Raw genomic sequence first — 25,076 nt, forward strand, 5'->3', positions numbered from 1 at the left:
AAGCCACCGCAATGAGAAGCCCATGCACTGCAATGAAGAGTAGCCCCTGCTTGCTGCAACTAGAGAAAGCCCGTGAGTAGCAACGAAGACCCAACGCAGCCAAAAATTAAATAAATTAATGAATTAATTAATTTTTAAAAATTCCAAAGGCATTTTTCACAGAAATAGAAAAAACAATCCTAAAATTCATATGGAACCACATAAGACCCTGAATACCCAAAGCAATCCTGAGAAATAAGAACAAAGCTGGAGGCATCATGATTCCTGATTTCAAGCTCTATTACAACACAATAGTAATCAAAACAATATGGTACTGGCATAAAAGTGACACACAGACCAATGGAACTGAATAAAGAACCCAGAAATAAACCCATGCATATACAGTCAACTAATACCTGACAAGGGAGCCAAGAATCCTCAACAGAAAAATTATAGTCTCTTCAATAAATGGTGTTGGAAAAACTGAATATGCACATGTGGAAGAATGAAATTGGACCCCTATATTATACCACTCACCAAATTAACTTGAAACAGATTAAAGACTTAAACATAAGACTTGAAACTGTAAAATACTAGAGGAAAACATAGGGGAAAAGCTCCTTGATACTGGTTTTGGCAACAATTATTTTGGATATGACACCAATAGAGCAAGCAACAAAAGCAAAAATAAACAAGTGGGGCTACATCAAACTAAAAATCTTCTGCACAGCAAAAGAAACAATCAGCAAAACAAAAGTCAACTTACAGAATAGAAGTAAATATTTACAAACCATCTATCTTAGAGGAAGTTAATATGCAAAATATATAAGGAACTCATACAACTTAATAGCAAAATACAAACAATCCAATTAAAATGGACAAAGGATTTGAATAGATATTTTTCCAGAAAAGATACACAAATGGCCAACAGATACATGGGAAGGTACTCAACATCACTAATTACCAGGGAAATGCAAAAGATATCCCCACACACCTGTTAGAATGGCTATTATCAAAAAGACAAGAGACAACAGTGTTGGTGTGGAGGTAGAGAAAAGGGAACCTTTGTGCCCTGTTGGTGCGAAATGTGAATTGGTGAAGCCACTATGGAAAACAGGATGGAGGTTCCTCAAAAAAATTGAAAATAGAACTACCATATGATCCAGCAATCCCACTTCTGGGTATATACCCAAAGGAAATGAAATTACTATTCTGAAGAGATATCTATACTCCCATGTTCATTCCAGCATTATTTACAATATTCAAGACATGGAAGTAACCGAAGCATCCACTGACAGATGAATGGATAAAGAAAATGTGATTTTATATATTTTTTATGGGTACAAAAATTTGAAATATATCAATGCAATATTACTCATCCATGAGAAAGAAGGAAATCCTGTCATTTGCAACAACATGGATGGACCTTGAGGGCATTATGCTAAGTGAAATAAGTCAGATACAGAAAGACAAATACTGTATGATCTCAGTTATATGTGGAAACAAAAAAAGCCAAACTCATAGAAAGAGAGAGTAGAATGGTGGTTGCCGGGGGCTGGGGCTGAGAGAAATGGGGAGAAATTGGTCAAAGGGTCCAAACTTTCAGTTATTAGATGAATAAGTCCTGGGGATCTAATGTACAGTGTGGTGACTATATTTAACAATACAGTATTATACACTTGAAGGTTTCTAATTGAATGTTCTCACCACACGCAAAAAGACGTAATTATGTGAGGTGATGGATGCATTAACTAAGCTTATTGTGATAATCATTTCACAATATATATGTGTATTACATTGTACACCTTAAATTTTCTCAATACTATATGTCAATTTTATCTCAATAAAGCTGGTGGAATAAAAGAAACCTCTGAGCAACCAGGCAAAAAGATAAAGTCACTTACAAAAGAAAAAAATCAAGTTGGCCTTGGATTTCTTCTCGGCAGCACACACTATGAGAAGACACTGCAGCACCACCCATAACACACACGAGACAAACAAAAAGTGAGCCAAGGGCGTTCTATCCAGCCAAGCTGTCCTTTAAGTATAAAAACGTAGAAAAGAACATTTGGAAACCCTGGGAATATTGTTCCTCTGATTCCCTCCTTGAGGAAACTATTAGAAGATAAATTTTAGCCAACCAAGAGGTGGCTGGGGAAACCAAAGGAGATGGACTACAAGTGAGAACAGAATGTACTTAATAGCAGAAATATTAAAACTAAAACAAACATGGGAATTGGGATGACAGAAGAAAAGTAAAGGTGATAAAAAAAACTTAGTCTTTAAGGGCTTCCCTGGTGGCGCAGTGGTTGAGAGTCCGCCTGCCGATGTAGGGGACGTGGGTACGTGCCCCGGTCCAGGAAGATCCCACATGCCGCGGAGCGGCTGCGCCCGCGAGCCATGGCCGCTGAGCCTGCGCGTCCGGAGCCTGTTGCTCCGCAACGGGAGAAGAACTTAGTCTTTAAGTTGCTTACCTAGTAGTAATAACAGTAGGGTAACCCACAGGATGGTGATGGTCATGGCAGTAACAGCAGTTATAATTATTGGCTGGCTAACCATGAGCCAGGTACTACATAAAACACTGTGTGTGTGTGTGTGTGTGTGTGTGTGTGTGTGTGTGTATGTATACACACAGTGTTTCATACAGTGTATACACACATATACACATATATACACACACGCATATATATATATATATATATATCCCTAACAACCCATAAGGTAAACATCATCATCCCCATTCATAACTAAGGAAGCTAAAGCTCAGATTAGTCAAGTACCTCAACCACGATCACACAGCTAAGTGACAAATCCAAACCCAGGCCTGACTCCAAAGCCCAGGCTCTTGATTTTACCGCATTTGCGTTCATTGAACATAGGACAGACCTTATTCCTCTCTGCCTCCTCATCATTTAACACAACTAATATAATATAATATAGCATAGTATAATATAATAATAACAATCTATTTTTCCCATTTTATAGATGAGGAAAGGAAGCAGAAAGGTTAAATGACTTTCCCAAAGTTACACAGCTACGTAATCGACGGGGCAGCTAGCATGGCTCTAGAGCAGCGCTATCCAATACTAATTCAATGGTAGGTGAACCACAAGTATAATTTCCAATTTTCTAGTAGCCAAATCTTAGAAAAAACTTAATTTTATTAATATATTTGACGTAACCCATATGTTCCTATTATCATTGTGACATATAATCTATATTAAAAACTATTCATGCCATAATTCACATGTTTTCCTCACTCAGTCTTTGAAATCCAGGGTGTATTTTATACTTACAGCACATCTCAAATCGGACTCACATTTCCGTGCTCAGTAGCCACATGTGGTCAGCGGCTCCCATATTTAACAGAGCAGCTCCAAAGCTACGTGTGGCACCAACTTAACAACGCACGAACCCTCCATTTTCCATTCTCCAGCACTGATTCCTGAAGTGTTATTTTATAAAATCAAAAAACAAAGTAACTAGTTATATTATCTACCTCCACAGAAAACCCATCCTGGGGTTAGGGTTTCACTCTTACAAAAAGGTCGTATTTATGCGTGTCGTTGGATCATATTTTTGATGGTAATCTGTTCTCCCTCTACTTTCTCTTCCCTACCCACTCCCTCCACATTCAAGCAGCCATTCTCTCCTTGCCCCAAAGAAGGCAGAGCAGAAAGATGAAATAGGCTGCAAGACATTCTGGCTTTTTCCTTTTAAGCCTAACCCCTGAGGAGAGGCGCTGGGGTTTACAGAGCAGGCAGCTTTAAGAAGCAGGAGGTAGAGAGGAGTCATCCCAGATTAGAAGGACATTCCCCTTGGCTTGGGGGAGAGGAGGAGAGCATCCCAGGAGAGGGTGGGAACTGGCTCCGAGTCTTTGCAGCACCTTGGGAGCAAGGCGCAGGGTGAACGGGGGTGGGGCAGAGTCTGCAAACGACTCCCACATCTGAAGCCAGCACGGGAGCAGCAGAGAACTGCTCAACCTGGAGTGGCCGTGAGACGGGGACAATGGGTATTTATAGGGCGGTTTGCAGGAAGAGATGTCTAATTACTAGAGACCCCTCCCGATGCCTTAGCACTGCCTAGGATCTCCAAGCTGTGGGAAAAGCTCAGGAGGAGTCCCTGGGAATGACTGGGGTTAATGTCCCCCCAATCCACTGGGATAGAAGGGCACTGGAATCAAAAATTAAACTGAATTCTAGAAATCAAAGAAAGTGTCTGGCTGGACTTGTTTTTGTGACCAGACACTCATATCTGCCACTTAGGGGGCCTCACTTGAGCCCGTCAGGGGCAGTGGGCAGTGTCCCCCCACAAACCATTACACTGGAGCCAGTTCATCTCCAGTGGACGGCTGTAACCCAGGAGGAACTGGAGTGCTGAGGGGTGTGGCCTCTCAGAAGTCACTGCTGACTTGGGGAACACCAGTGGCCTGGGATGAAACCGAGTTTCAAAGAATATCACGGAATACGTTTAAGTCCTGATCAGACACAAAACAATCAGCACAAAGGCCACTTGTTGGAGTTTGCTTAAATGATGAGTTTCCCTGACTCCCTGAGAAGACCCAGAAATAGAGGGGTGTAGAAGATGATTTTCAGGACACTATTTCAGACTCTGAGGAAAGAAGGACTATTTCAGCAGCAGCAGTAGCCATAGCTCTACTAGACAGGACAGATGAAGACCATCACTGCAGCCAAGCCCTGGCTGACACTGTAACAGGAAGAACAAATCTGACTCCATGTTAGATCTGTTCCTTTTACTGTAACCCTTTGTGCTTTGTTGCTTGTGCTTAATCATGCTGGCTCTGCACCTTTTGTAAGAGAATGTTGCCTGTAGCCTGAAGTATACAGGATAGCCTACTCTCAGGGCTCTGACCTTTAAGAGTCCATTCATACAGAGATAGAAGGTTGCAGAACAGAGAATAACATTTGCCTTGTTGGAGGTTTACAGGAACATCGTGACCTGACCTATGTGGACAGCTGCAAGGGCAAAGGAATCCAACACCAAGAAGTCTGCAACAACTAACCACACCCCTCCCTCACCTGGCCTTTAAAAGTGCTTTGCTGAAACCCTGCAAGGAGTTTGGGGTTTTTTGGGCACAAGCCACCCATCTCCTTGTGTGTCCCTGCAGTAAACCTTTCTCTGCTCCAAACTCGGACATTTCAGTACCGTTTGGCCTCACTACGGATCAGGCACATGAACTTGCATTCAGTAACACCATGTTCAAAGACTTTAGGAAGATAGGCGGGAGCACTGTCCACAGATCTCTACAAGCCAGGTGTCAAGACAAGGAGACCCCCGCTACCTGCCCATCAGGCCTACTCCTTAACCTGCGGTCAGTGACTGCTAGGAGACTGTGCGGGAGGGAGAGCCCAGACCCAGGGCAAGAATGGGGAAAGTGTTGCTCAGTCCTGGAGAGAAATCTTTCCCAAGGAAAAACGCCTGGAGTTTGAGGAAAGTCAACATGCCTCTGTTTTATTTTGCTTATAAGTGAGGTGAATATTTCACAGTACACAGAGACTGTGAAGAGAACCCACACTCATTAACGGGGAAGGAAAGCCAAACTTCAGGGGACTGGGTGGCTCAGAGGAGCTCCAGAAGGTAGCATCATCACTCTGGTCCCATAGCAATCTAGGCTCTGTTGGCACCCTTTCCCCTCCCCAGTAAATAGTCAAGGAGAGTAGTTAAACAGAGAAAGAGGCAAGGACACCTACATGGAAGGTGCTGGCTACACAGCAGAGCAGCCACCCCCCTGCTGTATGCCCCGTGAATATAAACATGAGCAGGGACCCACCCAACTCTGGGCGGAAAGCCAAGGGGAAGGATGGCCGTGAGGAGGAAGAGTGTAGAGCTGCAGCTTCAGGTCAGCGACACCTGCCATATTAGATCCCCCACCCTTCTTACATCTAAATCACAGATCCTGCTCCCTCCAGTGAGGGGAATCCATCCGAGGCTGATGGAGCATTCCTACACGGGATGGAGCCTGCGCCGGAAGAAAGCAGAATTTCTAAGGCAGAAAGTCATCCCTGCAAGGGAAAGGGGAGAAGTCTACTCAGTGCCCAGGTTCATGAACTCAACTCCTGGGAGCCTGAGATTATGACCCATCCAGCCAAGTGCTGCCAATGTCCTGGGATCCCGGTGCAAAGCCACTGCTCCAGCCCCGCCCTCGTGCAGGTGAGAAGCCATTCCTTTCTAGAAACAGAGAGATTTGCTTCAGGAGATGTGGATGGCTGGGATCATGTCATGAGATAGTATGAGATATTGCACCCTACACACACACACACACACACACACACACACACACCAGAATATTATTCAGCCCTTAAAAGGAAGGAAATTCTGACTCATGCTATGACATGGATGAACCTTGAGAACATTATGCTAAATAAAGTAAGCCAGTCACAAAATGACACGTATTGTATGACTCCACTTATATGGGGCATCTAGAGCGGTCAGATTCAGAGACAGAAAGTAGGATGTTAAGTGCTGAGGGCTGTGGGGAGGGACAAATGGGAAGTTGTTTAATGGGTACAGAGTTTCAATTTTCCAAAATGGAGAGAGTTCTGGAGACTGGGTTGCACAACAAGGTGAATGTACTTGACACCTCACTACTGAATTTAGGGAATATACTTAACACTTAGAAATGGTTACAATGGTAAATTTTATGTTATGTACATTTCACAACAATTTTTAAAACTATTATTTTGACTACAGAGGTTTTTTGCATTGATGTGGTACATGGGGTGATGGTAACTCACAGGCTAAAAAGCCAACTATCTAGAAACTCAAAGTCAGAAACAGCAGGACATTTCTTTCAGTTGCCAGTTCACTTCTCTGAGCAATGCTTCTCTAGCCCCTCACTTGATGGTCTGTCTTTTCTACACAACAGAAGGCAAAATTATCTCCCGAGGAGACACCCTCCCTTCCCAAACTAGAGAGGGTCTGAGGAAACTCATACTGATAAATGCTTGAGACAAATGATGGAGAAGCAGGGAGGGGAAACTGATCAGGGAAAGATTGGAGAACTGCCTCTGAGCCCGAGTGAGGTTGAAAACCACACATTTTGCAAACAAGAATCGTCTCAAGGATTTCTGGCCAGTTTTTGAGTGGGAGAGGTAGGCTCTGAAATGTTGGCATTCCTGGGACATTCTGATGGATTGAGGAGACAAGATCACATATTTAGGATCTGGGACACTCTTCCCAAATTCAGAACATGTGATCACTGAAATGGCATTAGAATGGCAGGCCACGCTCTGAGCATTTCATTCTAAGAAAAATGTTTTTATCTGTAATTTGATTCGTATGCTTCACAGGGGTTGGAAAGACGGTGGTTGTTGAAAATGTAAGCTATGCAGCCAGACATGCTTCCCTCTATAACTAAGTTGCCAAGGAACACACAGGCCCAAATGAAACCCCATTTATGGTCATTGGCACACCTTGGGGAGCTGGTGACATCTCACATTCTTTAACTTCATTGATTCACTGCCCACTAGGCTTAATCTTGTAAATTACTTTCAAAGGCACGGCATACATCCTAAATTACTTTTTTTCTTAGATTAGCATCAATCTTGCTTATCAATTGACATTTTCTCAAATTCCCTGGAAATGTCCACCTCACCATCAGAGCAAAGCTGTAAGTTACCTAAGGCAGCGGCCCTGACGAGCTCGAGGGGAACCTCTCCCCAGCTCTGCTTTGGGGCACTAAGAATCTGAATCCACAAAGTGTGTGTCTAGGACACACTCTGTGATTCAACCCCCTGCCTGGGTCTCCACCTGACCCCCTAGCCCAGGATTGCAAATGCCTCCTACCCAGTCCCAGGGCCCTTCTCCCAGGAGCCTTTGCAACACTGTTATGTAAACAGAGGAAACTTGCAAGCACGTGTATCCTGCAGCTTCTCCCCCAGCCCCAAACAACCCCCAAAGAGTAATTCCTGCCTTGTTTGAAGCTAGAAATCCTTCTGTTGATTAGTAAAAACGAGCAGGAAGGTGGAGGTGGGGATGGGCTTTCTCAGACTTCTAACCACCCCCGCGCTGCATCATGTCACGGTCCCACAGGAGCTGCCGTCCCTGCTCTTCTCGGCGGCGTTTACTCAGTGTAGTTGGCACTTGGCAATTTCATCAGCTCCCCGAAGAAACTCCTATCTCCTGCTTCCTGAGGAACCTTCTAGTGCTGGTTTCCCGAATCACAGTACTATTTCTCACTTATTTCCTGACCTCGTTCTCTACGCCTGTTAAACTCTCTGATCACATCCTTTGAATGAAAGGGGAAGTTCATTCAGCCTCCACAGAGGTTCCTGTGTGGCCTTGGCCCTCACAAGAGGCAGGTCCATCCCTCATGTGCATGTAGAAACACCACCATCACTGATGGGGAAGCAACAGAAAACCCACGAGAAGTGAGGGCATCCTCGCTACAGCTTCCAGCCAACCTGGGCAACAGAGCAGCTCTGCCTTGCCAAGAACTAAGAGTGCGCTGACACGCCTGGGGCCAGGTCTCCAGAAGTTTCCCAAGTTAGGAGACACATCTCACTGAGGCCACTTCCCTAGGTAATACACTTATGCCTGGTTGCCAGGCTGCCAAATTCCCCACTAACATCCAAGAACTCTGCCCTTGCACCACAGGAATAATACAAAAGGTAGGGTGAGTCCTGCCCTAGAGCTAAGGCTAGGGATCATCTGAAGTTATTAAGACATAAAGTACACTGTTTCTTTTCCATCCCAGGTACCTGGAGGGAGTTTTCCTTTCAGTTTCCTTGAATTCCAAGTAATTACACTGTCGCCATCCTTAATGGGGAAGGCAGGAAGTTCCACGCACTCTGTTCTCTCTGCAAATGCATGGAATCTGAAACAGGAAGAGATATGCCACATCAGGCTAGTAAGTGGTATCTGCGCATTATCTATTCATCCTCCCAAGACTGGGACCTTGCTCTTCTGTGGTGCTAGGCATCTTCCAAGTGTTCACTGCTTTTCCCTGTGCCTTGTCAATTCCCACAAATAAAAGACAGGAAGGTGGAAGACACCAGAGAATTGCGGAGCCACTGGGACTTTAACTGATGACTCTTCTGTTCATTAGAGGATACTTAGCTCAACCAAATGGTATTTATCGACCCTGGAAAAATGATACCCTGTGCTTAGACTTATCCTTTTGTTCCCAGGGTTCAATCATGTAAACACAGTTTGGACAAGCCCAGAGGCTAATGAGGGGCCCAACAGTGCCCAGAGCCCTGCGGGTTCACTGTTGAAAGCTGGTGACAAGAGGCAGCGTTGGCTCATCTGCCCACTGCTGAGGGGCTTCAGTCAACTTTCACTTGGCAAATACACACCTCCCCAGGACCTGAGCATCAGCACTAATGAAAAGAACTCAGTGTGGGCACGTTTTTAAGGCAGCCTCTCAGAGTGTGGTCCTAGGAGCAGCACCTGGGAGCTGGCTAGGGATGCACATTCCCCGGGCCCCACCTGATCTGCCGAGTCAGAATATGCACTTTAACAAGATCCCCAGGGGATTCATAAGCAGCTTGAAGCTAAAAAGGCGCTCATGTACCAATGTTCACAGCAGCACTATTCACAACAGTCAAGACATGGAAGCAACCTAAACGTCCACTGACAGAGGAGTGGATAAAGAAGATGTGTGTATATATACAATGGAATATTCCTCAGCCATAAAAAAGAATGAAATAATGCCATTTGCAGCAACATGGATGGATCTAGACATTATCATACAAAGTGAAGTGAGCCAAAGACAAATATCATACGATATCACTTATACGTGGAATCTAAAAACAAGATACAAATGAACTTATTCACAAAACAGAAACAGACTCATAGCATAGAAGACAAACTTATAGTGACCAAAGGGGGAAGGGGGGAGGCATAAATTAGGAGTTTGGGATTAAAATATGTACACTACTGTATATAAAATAACCAACAAGGACCTACTGTATAGCACAGGGAACTATACTCAGTATCTTGTAATAACCTATAATGGAAAAGAAGCTAAAAAAGAATATATATATATACACACATGTATACATATATACACATATATGTGTATAAAACTGAATCACTTTGCCGTATACCTGAAACTAACACACCATTGGAAATCAACTGTATTTCAATTTAAAAAACTTTTTTTAAGCACTGGTGTAGTGTTGCAGGTGATGATGGGCTAAATCGCACCCTCAAAGCCAGTTGTCTGGAATCCAAAAAATCAGTAATAGCAGGAAATTTCTCTCAGATGGCAGAGGAGATCTCTGAGTAATGCTCCTCCGGCCTCTCAAGAGTACCATCCCTGCCTATCGCCACTCATGACGCAAAAAGAATCCTGAAACATGAGCTGGGATGGACAGAAGAATGGGCAGATGGCGGGAGAGGTCTGTGGGCCTTGCCTGGGCCATAGAAGGCCTCAGTCTCGTCTATTTCTAAAGGGTTTCAGGTGACACTGGGACAATGAAAGCAGGGGCTTCCTCCAAAACAGAAATGCCCAGTTTCCTTCGTCCCATTGTTACCAACCTGGGTTCTCAGACTCTTTAATCAATAGAAATTGATAAAAGAGGCCAGAGAAATTCAGGCAAGGCTTTATCGGTACTCTTGCTGCAGCACAAGGGCATGAAAACAAGTAGCAGCTTCCCTTGCTAAGCAGTGAAGGTGGAGGTGGATCAGTGGGTGGGGCTGGAGGGGGGGCTTAGGTGGTCTGCCCACCCCCTTGGTGGTGCTGTGTGCAGGGATCATGCTCGGGACCCTGCTTTTGCTCCCAGGCCCTCAGAAATGGCAGCTGGGTTTTGGCCTTTTTGTATTTTATTGTTCATAATTTGCCCCGACTACCCATGCATGCAGTTATTTTTAGTCCCTTATAGTTCCTCTGTATTCTGTTGCTGGAGGAGACGTTTGTCCAGCTGCAGGCACTGCAGTAAAGGGTCCCAGGTCCCCACCTGTCTCACCACAACCTCCCTGCAGGACAGACGGGGGGATGATCGAGGTTTGTCCTGACAGGCCTCACACTCTGAGTGCCAAGGCCTTTGCCCAGAATTTTCTACTCTGAAGAACAGGGCAGACATTTCCTCTGGCTAATACAGCCTCGCTTGTGCAGAAAGCAAATCACGATTAAGTCAGGCTCTTTGGAGAGTCTGAGGAGTGTAGCGCTGTGTCTGAGAGCTGGTGGTTCTGTCCAGACACAGCCTCAGGCACCGGGGGACACAGAGTCCAGCCTCCCTGCAAGCTGAAATGCTCAGGACACGCCCTTTACAGTTTGATAATAACTGCTCTTCAGCTGGGGCTCAACAGCAAAAGATGCACTGAGACCATCCAGGACCCCCGGGAGGAGGTGGGCTGGCAGGTAGCAGAGCGGGCAGGGGCACTGCTGGTCGTGGGTTGGCCTCACTTCCCAGGACTAGAGGAGGGACAGAAGGGCCCGGGTGTACCCCGTCCTCTTCTGCAGAATCCGCTCTCCACGAAGCATGACCTGAAAGTCAGGGGCTGAACTGCAGCTTCTCCCGTGTTAAACTACTCCCTGGCCTCTCACCTTCCCAGAGAGTGTCCCACATGAGCTGAGCAGAGGACCAGCAAGAAAGGTGGCCCTGCCAGCTGGGTTTTTCTCTCTCCACTAGCAAAAGTGGGGGCAGTGAGCCCCTTCTGTATTTGGGGGTTTCAAGAGCCCAGAATTGAAGCCAAGCACCTGCTGTTGAAAGATTTCAAAGCCTGCAAGGTGAAGCCCATGTCTCCCAGGCCAATATGATGAGCAGCTAAATTTGAGAACAAATGCTCAAGAGTGGGCATTTTACCCATTTTAGACAGGCTGACTTAGGAAAGAACTCAGCCATTCTCCTTGTTACCACATAAGGAGCTGGTCTCTCTCTACAAGAGACACAAACTCTCTCACATGCACAGACGGGGCTGTTTTGAAATGTAGGTATTATTATTATTATTCAGGTATAGTGAGGCCAACAGATCAGGAGACAGCTACCATTGAAAAGATAGTTAACAAGAAGACCTTCAAGATGGCGGAGGAGTAAGACGTGGAGATCACCTTCCTCCCCACAGATACACCAGAAATACATCTACATGTGGAACAACTCCTACAGAACACCTACTGAATGCTGGCAGAAGACCTCAGACTTCCCAAAAGGCAAGAAACTCCCCACGTACCTGGGTAGGGCAAAAGAAAAAAGGAAAAACAGAGACAAAAGAATAGGGATGGGACCTGCTCCTCTGGGAGGGAGCTGTGAAGGAGGAAAGGTTTCCACACACTAGGAAGCCCCTTCGCGGGCCGAGACTGCGGGTGGTGGAGGGGGACGCTTCGGAGCCGCGGAGGAGAGCGCAGCCACAGGGGTGCGGAAGGCAAAGCAGAGAGATTCCTGCACAGAGAATCAGTGCCGACCAGCACTCACCAGCCCAAGAGGCTTGTCTGCTCACCCGCCGGGGCGGGTGGGGGCTGGGAGCTGAGGCTCGGGCTGCAGAGGTCGGATCCCAGGGAGAGGACTGGGGTTGGCTGCGGGAACACAGCCTGAAGCGGGTTAGTGCACCACGGCTAGCCGGGAGGGAGTCCGGGGAAATGTCTGGAGCTGCCGAAGAGGCAAGAGACTATTGTTACAGGGTGTGTGAGGAGAGGGGATTCAGAGCACCACCTAAATGAGCTCCAGAGACAGGGGCGAGCCGCGGCTACCAGTGTGGACCCCAGAGACGGGCATGAAACGCTAAGGCTGCCGCTGCCGCCACCAAGAAGCCTGTGTGCGAGCACAGGTCACTATCCACACCTCCCCTCCCGGGAGCCTGTGCAGCCCGCCACTGCCAGGGTCCCATGATCCAGGGACAACTTCCCTGGGAGAACATATGGCACGCTTCAGGCTGGTGCAACGTCATGCTGGCCTCTGCCGCCGCAGGCTCACCCCACATCCGTACCCCTACCTCCCCCCAGCCTGAGTGAGCCAGAGCCCCCGAATCAGCTGCTTCTTTAACCCCGTCCTGTCTGAAACAACAACAGATGCCCTCAGGTGACCTACATGCAGAGGCGGGGCCAAATCCAAAGCTGAACCCCAGGAGCTGTGGGAACAAAGAAGAGAAAGGGAAATCTCTCCCAGCAGCCTCAGGAGCAGCGGATTAAATCTCCACAATCAACTTGATGTACCTGCATCTGTGGAGTACCTGAATAGACAACAAATCACCCCAAAACTGAGGTGGTGGACTTTGGGAGCAATTGTAGACTTGGGGTTTGCTTCCTGCATCTAATTTGTTCCTGGTTTTATGTTTATCTTACTTTAGTATTTAGAGTTTATTATCACTGGTAGATTTGTTTATTGATTTGGTTGCTCTTCCTCCTTTTTTTTCCGAAATACATATATATGTATTTTTTTTCCTTTTTCTCTTTCTGTGAGTGTGTATGTGTATGCTTCCTTGTGTGATTTTGTCTGTACAGCTTTGCTTTTACAATTTGTCCTAGGGTTTTGTCTGTCCGTTTTTTTTTAGTATCGATTTTCGCACTTATCATTGGTGGCTTTGTTTCTTGGTTTGGTTGCTCTCTTCTTTCTTTCTTTTTTTAAATTACATTTTAATTTTTTTTAATAATTTTAAAAAATATTTTATTTTAATAACTTTATTTTATTTTATTTATTTTTTTCTTTCTATTTTTCTCCCTTCTCTTCTGAGCCATGTGGTTGACAGGGTCTTGGTGCTCCAGCCAGGTGTCAGGCCTGTGCCTCTGAGGTAGGAGAGCTGAGTTCAGGACATTGGTCCACCAGAGACCTCCCAGCTCCATGGAATATCAAATGGTGAAAGCTCTCCCAGAGATCTCCATCTCAACGCTAAGACCCAGTTCCACTCAATGACCAGCAAGCTACAGTGCTGGACACCCTATGCCAAACAACTAGCAAGACAGGAACACAACCCTACCCATTAGCAGAGAGGCTGCCTAAAATCGTAATAATGTCACAGACACCCAAAAACACACCACTGGATGCGGTCCTGCCCACTAGTAAGACAAGATCCAGCCTCATCCACGAGAACACAGGCACTAGTCCCCCCCACCAAGAAGCCTACACAACCCACTGAACCAACCTTAGCCACTGGGGGCAGACACTAAAAACAACGGGAACTACAGACCTGCAGCCTGTGAAAAGGAGACCACAAACACAGTAAGTTAAGTAAAATGAGAAGACAGAGAAACACACACCAGATGAAGGAGTAAGGTAAAAACCCACCAGACCAAACAAATGAAGAGGAAACAGGAAGTCTACCTGAAAAAGAACACACAGTAGTAACAGTAAAGATGATCCAAAATCTTGGAAACAGAAAGGAGAAAACAGAAGAAATGTTTAACAAGGACCTAGAAGAATGAAGAGCTAACAAACAATGATGAACAACACAATAAATGAAATTAAAAATTCTCTAGAAGGAATCAATAGCAGAATAACTGAGGCAGAAAAACGGATAAGTGATCTGGAAAATAAAAGAGTGGAAATAACTACTGCAGAGCAGAATAAAGAAAAATAATGAAGAGAATTGAGGACAGTCTCAGAGATCTCTGGGACAACATTAAACACACCAACATTTGAATTATAGGGGTACTAGAAAAGAAGAGAAAAAGAAAGGGACTGATAAAATACTTGAAGAGATTATACTTGAAAACTTCCCTAATATGGGAAAGGAAATAGTCAATCAAGTCCAGGAAGTGCAGAGTCCCATACAGGATAAATCCAAGGAGAAACATGCCAAGACATATTAATCAAACTATCAAAAATTAAATACAGAGAAAAAATATTAAAAGCAGCAAGGGAAAAACAATAAATAACATACAAGGGAATCCCCATAAGGTTAAGAGCTAATCTTTAAGCAGAAACTCTGCAAGCCAGAAGGGAGTGGCAGGACAAATTTTAAGTGATGAAAGGGAAGAACCTACAACCAAGATTACACTACCCAGCAAGAATCTCACTCAGATTCCACGGAGAAGTTAAAACCTTTACAGATAAGCAAAAACTAAGAGAATTCAGCACCACAAAACCAGTTTTACAACAAATGCTAAAGAAACTTCTCTAGGCAGGAAACACAAGAGAAGGAAAAGACCTAGAATAACAAACCTAAAACAGTTAAGAAAATGGTAATAGGAACATACATATCGATAATTACCTTAAATGTAAATGGATTAAATGCTCCAACCAAAACACACAGACTGGCTGAATGGATACAAAAACAAGACCCGTATATATGCTGTCTACAAGAGACCCACTTCAGACCTAGGGACACATACAGATGGAAAGTGAGGGGATGGAAAAAGATATTCCATGCAAATGGAAATCAAAAGAAAGCTGGAGTAGCAGTACTCATATCAGATAAAATAGACTTTAAAATAAAGACTATTACAAGAGACAAAGAAGGAGACTACATAATGATCAAGGGATCAATTCAAGAAGAAGATACAGCAATTGTAAATATTTATGCACCCAACATAGGAGCACCTCAATACATAAGGCAAATGCTAACAGCCATAAAAGGGGAAATCAACAGTAACACAATCATAGTAGGGAACTTTAACACCCCACTTTCACCAATGGACAGATCATCCAAAATGAAAATAAATAAGGAAACACAAGCTTTAAATGACACATTAAACACGACGGACTTAATTGATATTTATAGGACATTCCATCCAAAGACAACAGAATACACTATCTTCTCAAGTGCTCATGGAACATTCTCCACGATAGATCATATCTTGGGTCACAAATCAAGCCTTGGTAAATGTAACAAAATTGAAATCGTATCAAGTATCATTTCTGACCACAATGCCTTGAGACTAGATACCAATTACAGGGAAAAATCTGTAAAAAATAGAAACACATGGAGGCTAAACAATACACTACTTAATAACCAAGACATCATTGAAGAAATCAAAGAGGAAATCAAAAAATAGCTAGAGAAAAATGACAATGAAAACACGACAACCCAAAACCTATGAGATGGAGCAAAAGCAGCTGTGAGAGGGAAGTTTATAGCAATATAATCCTACCTTAAGTAACAAGAAACATCTCAAATAAACAACCTAACCTTACACCTAAAGCAATCAGAGAAAGAAGAACAAAAAAACCCCAAAGTTAGCAGAAGGAAAGAAATCATAAAGATCAGATCAGAAATAAATGAAAAAGAAATGAAGTAAACAATAGCAAAGATCAATAAAACTAAAAGCTGGTTCTTTGAGAAGATAAACAAAATTGATAAACCATTAGCCAGACTCATCAAGAAAAAGGAGAAGAAATAAATCAGTAGAATTAGAAATGAAAAAGGAAAGTAACAACTGACACTGCAGAAATACAAAGGATCATGAGAGATTACTACAAGCAACTGTATGCCAATAAAACGGACAACCTGGAAGAACTGGAGAAATTCTTAGAAAAGTACAACCTTCTGAGTCTGAACCAGGAAGAAATAGAAAATGTAAACAGACCAATCACAAGCACTGAAATTGAGACAATGATTAAAAATCATTCAACAGGGCTTCCCTGGTGGCAAGGGTTGAGAGTCCGCCTGCCAATGCAGGGGACACGGGTTCGTACCCCAGTCCGGGAGGATCCCACATGCCGCAGAGTGGCTAGGCCCATGAGCCATGGCCAATGAGCCTGCACATCCGGAGCCTGTGCTCCGCAACGGGAGAGGCTGCAACAGTGAGAGGCCTGCATACCACAAAAAAAAAAAAAAAAAAAAATCATTCAACAAAAAAAAAAACCCAGGACCGGATGGCTTCACAGGTGAATTCTATCAAACATTTAGAGAAGAGCTAACACCTCTCCTTCTCAAACTTTTCCAAAACATAGCAGAGGGAGGAACACTCCCAAACTCATTCTACGAGGCCACCATCAGCCTGATACCAAAACCAGACAAACATGTCCCAAAGAAAGAAAACCACAGGCAGTATCACTGATGAAAACAGATGCAAAAATCCTCAACAAAATACTATCAAACAGAATCCAACAGCACATTAAAAGGATCATACACCATGATAAAGTGGGGTTTATCCCAAGAATGCAAGGATTCTTCGATATATGCAAATCAATCAATGAGATACACCATATTAACAAACTGAAGGAGAAAAACCATATGATCATCTCAATAAATGCAGAAAAAGCTTTTGACAAAATTCAACACCCATTTATGATAAAAACCCTCCAGAAAGTAGGCAGAGAGGGAATTTACCTCAACATAATAAAGGCCATATATGACAAACCCACAGCCAATATCGTTCGCATGGTGAAAAACTGAAAGCATTTCCACTAAGATCAGGAACAAGACAAGGTTGCCCACTCTCACCACTATTATTCAACATAGTTTTGGAAGTTTTCTCCACAGCAATCAGACAAGAAAAAGAAATAAAAGGAATCCAAATCGGAAAAGAAGAAGTAAAGCTGTCACTGTTTGCAGATGACATGATACCATACATAGAGAATCCTAAAGATGATACCAGAAAACTACTAGAGCTAATCAATGAATCTGGTAAAGTAGCAGGATACAAAATTAATGTACAGAAATCTCTGGCATTCCTATACACTAATGATGAAAATTCTGAAACAGAAATGAAGGAAACACTCCCATTTACCATGGCAACAAAAAGAATAAAATAACTAGGAATAAACCTACCTCTGGAGACAAAAGTCCTGTATGCAGAAAACCATAAGACACTGATGAAAGAAATCAAAGATGATACAAACAGATGGAGAGATATACCATGTTCCTGGATTGGAAGAATCAACATTGTGAAAATGACTATACTACCCAAAGCAGTGTACAGATTCAATGCAATCCCTAACAAACTACCAGTGGCATTTTTCACAGAACTAGAACAAATAATTTCACAATTTGTATGGAAACACAAAAGACCCCGAATAGCAAAGCAATCCTGAGAAAGAAAAACAGAGCTGGAGGAATCAGGCTCCCTGACTTCAGACTATACTACAAAGCTACAGTAATCAAAACAGTATGGTACCGGCACAAAAACAGAAATATAGATTAACGAAACAGGATAGAAAGCCCAGAGATAAACCCACACAGATATGGTCACCTTATTTTTGATAAAGGAGGCAAGACTATAACAATAGAGAAAAGACGCCCTCTTCAATAAGTGGTGCTGGGAAAACTGGACAGCTACATGGAAAAGAATGAAATCAGAACACCCCCTAACACCATACACAAAAATAAACTCCAAATGGATTAAAGACCTAAATGTAAGGCCAGACACTATCAAACTCTTAGAGGAAAACCTAGGCAGAACACTCTATGACATAAATCACAGCAAGATCCTTTCTGACCCACCTCCTAGAGAAATGGAAATAAAAACAAAAATAAACAAATGGGACCTAATGTAACTTAAAAGCTTTTGCACAGCAAAGGAAACCTTAAACAAGACAAACAGACAACCCTCAGAATGGGAGAAAATATTTACAAATGAAGCAACTGACAAAGGATTAACCTCCAAAATTTACAAGCAGCTCATGCAACTCAACATCCAAAAAACAAACAACCCAATCCAAAAATGGGTAGAAGACCTAAACAGACATTCTTCCAAACAAGATATACAGATCACCAACAAACACATGAAACAGTGCTCGACATCAGTAATCATTAGAGAAATGCAAATCAAAACTACAGTGAGGTATCACCTCACACCGGTCAGAATGGCCATCATCAAATAATCTACAAACAATAAATGCTGGAGAGGGTGTGGAGAAAAGGGAACCCTCTTGCAGTGTTGGTGGGAATGTAAATTAATACAGCCACTATGGAGAACAGTATGGAGGTTCTTTAAGAAACTAAAAACAGAACTACCATATGATCCAGCAATCCCACTACTGGGCATATACCCTGAGAAAACCATAATTCAAAAAGTCATGTACCACAATGTTCACTGCAGCTCTATTTACAAGAGCCAGGACATGGAAGCAACCTAAGTGTCTATCAACAGATGAATGGATAAAGAAGATGTGGTACATATATACAATGGAATATTACTCAGCCATAAAAAAGAAACTTAATTGAGTTATTTGTAGTGAGGTGGATGAACCTACAGTTTGTCATACAGAGTGAAGTAAGTCAGAAAGAGGAAAACAAAAACCATATGCTAATACATATATATGGAATCTAAAAAAAAAAAAAGGTTCTTAAGAACCTAGGGGCAGGACAGGAATAAGGATGCAGAAGTAGAGAATGGATTTGAGGATATGGGGAGGGGGAGGGGTAAGCTGGGATGAAGTGAGAGAGTGGCATGGACTTATATATACTACCAAATGTAAAACAGATAGCTAGTGGGAAGCAGCCCCATAGCACAGGGAGATCAGCTCAGTGCTTTGTGCCCACCTAGAGGGGTGGGATAGGGAGGGTGGGAGGGAGACGCAAGAGGGAGGAGATACGGGAATATATGTATATGTATAGCTGATTCACTTTGTTATAAAGCAGAAACTAACACACCATTGTAAAGCAATTATACTCCAATAAAGATGTTAAAAAAAAGAAAAGATAGTTTGCCACTCACAGTTTCTGCTATGGAGTGAATTGCGCCCCCGCCCATCACCTCCCCAAATATCTGTGTTGAAGCCTTAATCTTCAATGGGATTGTATTTGGAGACAGGACTTACAAGAAGGTAATTAAGGTTAAATGAGGTCATAGGGGTGGGGCCCTGATCCAATAGGACTGGTATCCTTTTAAGAAGAGACACCAAAGAGTTTACATGCCCTCTCTCTCTGTCTCTCTGTCTGTGTCTCCCTCTCTCTCTCTCTGTCTCTGTCTCTCTGTCTCTCTCTGTCCTCCATGGAAGGATGGAAGGACACAGCAAGAGGGCAGCTGCCTACAAGAGAGAAAGAGATTTCTCACCAGAAACAGAATCTGCTAGCACCTTGATCTTGGACTTCCCAGCCTTCAGAATTGTGAGAAATAAATATGTCATTTAAGCCACCCAGTCTGTGGTGTTTTCTTGTGGCAGCCAGAACTAATATTTTTCCAAAGAGATGGGGGCATGCCACACCACACAGGGCCACACAGGGAAGCCCCAGGTTTGGTCAGGAAGCAGAGAGAACAAGGGGAAAACATGGGCAAGTCTTTCTTGTGGATCCTGCAGAAAGAAATGGGTGAGGCAGAGTAAGCAGGCTTAGGATTGGCTACTTTGAATGATTTCAGCGGGTGCTGGAGTGTAGGGGCTGTCCTGAGCTGTCTGGTACCTGGGGTGACTGGGGTGACTGGGACAGGGGACAGACAGCGTTTAGGGTACGAGAGCCTGGATTGAGAGTGTGGGCTGGATTTGTTAGTTTGCACATAAAAGGTGCATTCCGTCCCGGGTGAGTCTTTTAACTGTCTTTACGAATCAGCTAACCTGGGAGGCGCGGTCTGTCCAGGGTCAGCAAGACCCCAAAATGTCAAAGCGTCAGAAAAAAAAGTCAAGATTAATGCCAGGTAGAGGAGCAAAGGTGAATGGAGACTAAAGACTACTGGAAAGAGGAGAACACAGCAACCGACTGGTCAGGAAGACCGCTAGGAATCAAGACCCACTGTCGACTACAGGCAAGCACGCAGCTCGCTCGCAGTCTTCCCAGAGCACCTTTTCTGCCTACCTGCTTCGGGTCTTGGCACTCAGATCCTTTAAGAAAGCTGTCGTGCCCTCTCGTCTGGCATTGAAGGACACCATGTGGACAGGATATGGGACCTCCAAAGCCCCCTGAAGGAGAAGCTCCTTGGATTCCTCTGGAACATCCCCCACCACAAAGTAATAAATGGATTCAACCTGCAGAACAGTGATACCAACAGTTTATTTCCCTGAGGCACCCCAGCTGTGAACCAGACTCATCGGCAATATACTCTCTATAAACCTGCCTCTTTAAAAAAATAAGCGGGCAGAAAGAAGAGCAGCACCGCTCAATGTTTCATGACGATGTGTTGGGGCCAAAGTCAGGAAGTAAGATATTCAAGGCCCGGTGCTAAGAAGTGTCAGGCTTTGCATGGGAAGGATATGGTTGGTGGATTTGGAGAAGAGCTTCCTCCGAGCCCACGAATAAGTTATGCAAGTCCACGAATGAAGGAAGTGTTGGCCGGCCACTGGGGGCAGGAAGCTTATTAGCCATTCCCTATGGCGGTGCCAGAATTCTGCAGGGCCGGCTCAGGCATCCTCCGTCTGAGGCTGCGTGTGGGAAGGAGGGCATATTCCCAGCTGGTCTCACCTCCGGGACACACACTCTCCTGGGGAGGTGAGGCTGTCCTGCCTTCACACAGCCAGTCAGGAGCCACGCCAGGCCAGGAGTCAGGAAACACACACACACACACGCACACGCGCGCGCGCACACACACACACACACACACACACACACACACACACACACACACCCCAGCTTTAAACCAGGAACCTGGGAGATGCATACCTCACCCAGGTAGGAGACGATGCCCTGCTTAATGTAAAGATGTCGATGCCATCCACTGGGCCTCACCCTTAACCACACTGCTCTAAGGGTCTCCCCTGCCACTGAGGAGTTCTGTAACCTCGGGCAAGTGGTTTAGGTTCAGTTTCTTCACTTGTGAAAAGGGAGATTATGCAGCTGACTTCATGACTGAGCTTCAACGAAATGGCATACGCTTAGGTATGTATATTAATCACACAAAGTAAAACCACAGGTAGAGCCAGGAACACATATCACCTAAACCTGCCCCTAACAGCAGCCTAAGTGATTGTCTCCACAGATAACGGGGCAGAAACCCCCAGAAAATATACTGTATTTTTTTAAATATTTATATATTCGGCTGCGCCGGGTCTTAGTTGTGGCATGCAAACTCTTAGTTGCGGCATGCATGTGGGATCTAGTTCCCTGACCAGGGATCAAGTGTGGGCCCCTGCATTGGGAGAGGGGAGTCTTAGCCACTGGACCACCAGGGGAGTCCCTGTATTGTGTTTTAAGGGATAAACAGATGTCACCAGCCCTTTAGGATTCATGAGCTTCTAATCACACATCCCCAGTTAGCTGACGGTAAATAGTCAATTACCTCACCTTGCCTTCAAAGCTGGGACTTAAAGCTACCTGGCCCAGAGAGAGGTGGGCTGAGGGTCAGCTCCCAGCTGCTTAGGACACCCCGTCTGTGGCAGCAGGGGGCAGGCTGTGCCCAAGAAGGCAGGTGGGGAGAGGGTGGCAGAGGGGCCCGGCTGGGAGTTAGGAGACCGCCGGGGTGGGAGCTGAGCCCAGCCTACTTCAGCAACATTCCTCCCCAGGCTGGGCACAAAGAGTCTTCCTGCCCCCGTGACTCTCTCTCTCAGGCCCTTCATCACAAAGTCCCTGATTTTCAGAAGTACCTCATGGGAGGTAAAGACTGAGGAAGGTTGAACATTTCTCCCAGTCAGTCACCTGAGAAGCAGAAAACACACTGACAGGAGGAAGAAAGTGTTCTCCAGATTCCTAATTATACAACTAATACTGTTCTTCCAGAAAATGCATTCTATGTTGTTCTCTTCCTGGTGTTAGACATTACCTTCTGTAAGACGTCTTGAATAGGCTCCAGTGAGCTGCAGTTACTAGTTTTCCAGCTGTGTTGGTCCCCAAGTTTAGCATGAGGACAGCTTCATCCTCTCAGAGGGTCTAAGAACACACATGGCTCAAGACAGGGGAACAGACCCAGGGAGTATATTCTAGGGTTTGGTAGATCAACAGGGAAGTGAGTGAGGACAAACAACTCTGGCTGGTCTGTCGGCAGCTTCTGACTCCCTCTGTCTCCACCGCATGCTGTGGAGACAGCTTCTTTGCTCTGGCAATAACCCAAGAGCCTGAAATCCTCACACAGAGATGTTTTTTCCCTCGAGACTTCAGCAAACCAGAAATTGCTATAGCCAGCAGTGAGTCAGGATTTCCTTTCCTTCATTAATTAAGGCTATGGGGTTATTCACTATTCACTAAGGTCCTTACTCAGCTTCTTAGTTGCCTGTGTTTTCGGTCAACTCTCAGTTATCTGTGCTCCAGATTTCCAGGAGTATGCTTTCCCAGAGACCAGCTACCTCACCACCATCTGCACACTGCCTTTCTGCCTCTCCTTTCTGCTCGCATAATGACATTTAGAAAAACAAAGAGGACGATAAATATGCTACCTGCTACTATCCCCCCAAATTTGGCAAAATGCCTTTGAAAGTGAAATGGCTTTGAGGTCGTCTGCTATTGGAGATGATAAGCTAACATAAATTTGAATTCTTGTTATCATGCCCAGTTTACAGATGAAGACACTGAGGCCTGGACAGGTTATTTGACCCGGGTGAGCAGCCAGTGAACCCAGCCTGCCTGACCTCACGAACTTCTGTCCTTGCTTTTTTCAGCCACTGCACTCTGTCAGCTCATCATGGCAAGACTGGTCCTCGCGTGTTAGAGATGATGGTGAATCCCAGAACTGGAGAGGCGAGATCATGCAACAAGAAGGTGGCCAGGGGTGGGCACTGTTTTCATTTTCTTGGTCCCCACAGCATCCAAGGCTCCTACCCCCAATCTCACTACCACTGACCAAAAGTTGGGTCCAGGAGGTTGTCTGGCTCAAGGGAATTACCCTCATGGGAATCCTCACTCCTTAACCAGGACCTCTGTGCTCCTTGAGGGCAAGGGGACCTGGAGCAGCTTCTTCACTGACCAGCATCACCTTAAATGCTGATTTGTACCAAATTTGATAACACCAGACATAGAAAATATTTGGGTTCCATGCAGCTATTTAACCATGACTCAAAAACTCTTGCCACTTTATACTACGTGAAATAGGTTGGAGACTTTATGTTTTCACTTGATATGTCTTATTCTGTCGGGCCACATGTTCTGCAGCTTCCCAAGGTAACCTGCAATCCGCCTGACCAAGGAGGTCTTGCCATCTTCCCAGCCATGGGTTTTGGGGAAAAGAAGAACCAAACTGGGAGCAGCTGCTTCCACTCTGCCCGCCATCTGCTCCAGCCTGTCAGAAGCTCCCAAGGCCTCTGGGTGTAAAAATTCCCACTTTGCTAGGAAACAAAAATGAAAGTCAACCGGAACAGCAGTGAGAGGTCCAGCAAATTCTGTCTTCTCCTTCATGCAACTTTGACCATTACAACAGTGTTGACCAACTCCAGAGCTTGGATCTAACTTCCAGATCTTCCCTGTGCCTGTGGCCGCCCTCCCTGGTTCAGCCCATTTGGATTTTCTGACCGCCCCACCCACCCAAGGTGGTGACTGCCCCTTGCCCCAGCTCCCTTCTCAGATTCCTCCTAACATCATTAACCACCACCAACGTTCCGGCCTCCTGGGCTTCAGGATCCCTATTCCAACCCAACATCCCCATCACAGGCATACAAGGCTCAGCAAATTCACCCACCTGGTCCCATGCAGACCACCTCCCTTCAATTCAAAAAAACTCAAATCCGGACCATAGCTTGGGGATGGGAATCTCTTGGATCCACATCTAACCCCCAATCTCAAGAATATTGACATTATTTCCTTTCTATTCCTTCACTGTTCAACAAACATTTATCGAGCCCATGCTAGGCACTGCCATTGCTAGGCAATGCTAAGGCAAAGATGAAAAGATGTGATGCCTGTCTGAGCCGCAGCAAGGAGGAAAATGAAGTGCCAGGGTCATGACCGATGTGGCCAGGCCTTCTGCTCACTGTTCAGTGGTGAAGGTTCCTTATGGAATCATGGGGGTCTGCCTCTAATTCACCCACCTAGTCTCTCAGTGAATATGACTTTTTTAAAAACAAGTAAACAAATTTGTGCCTATCGGGTAGATGGAAGAGAGGATGAGAGAACACAAGGAGAAATACAGGCACCTTTGAAAGCAGAAGGCAGGTCCCTCCCTTAGGTAGCTGGGAATTGGGGCCTTGGGTAAACAGCCATCTCTTTCCTAAGGACCCTTCTCGTCCTGGGTCAGCTGGCCATCCAGGGCCCCCTGACACAGCACCCCTCCTCAAAAAGGCCAGGGAAGCTACCAACTTCCAAAAGACGCATCCAGAGACCAGAGGACGCTGCAGAGTAGAAACCCTGTGCCAGACACATGCCTGGGCTCTGAAGGCAACACCAGCCGCTCTAAACACCTCCTCAGTACTCCAGGGGCTGCCCTTCCCATGCACCAGGTTCTTTTTTACAGGGTACACCAGTAA

At 45.0% G+C, this 25,076-nt stretch overlaps 1 protein-coding gene across 3 annotated transcripts in view; it reads right to left on the reverse strand.

Annotated features, from left to right (window-relative positions):
- The window catches only part of VWA3B (von Willebrand factor A domain containing 3B), a 207,824-nt gene that overhangs the window by 153,545 nt on the left and 29,203 nt on the right, over positions 1-25,076 (reverse strand). For all 3 annotated transcript variants that reach the window (XM_067704215.1, XM_067704217.1, XM_067704216.1), the window contains exons 6-7: positions 20,551-20,720; positions 8,700-8,815 (exon numbers count right to left, since the gene is read on the reverse strand). In XM_067704215.1, the coding sequence (XP_067560316.1) occupies positions 8,700-8,815; positions 20,551-20,720 (286 nt within the window). The remainder of the gene's footprint in view (positions 1-8,699; positions 8,816-20,550; positions 20,721-25,076) is intronic.

The sequence above is a fragment of the Pseudorca crassidens genome, chromosome 14 (assembly GCF_039906515.1).
Source record: "Pseudorca crassidens isolate mPseCra1 chromosome 14, mPseCra1.hap1, whole genome shotgun sequence".
Taxonomy (NCBI): Eukaryota; Metazoa; Chordata; class Mammalia; order Artiodactyla; family Delphinidae; genus Pseudorca; species Pseudorca crassidens.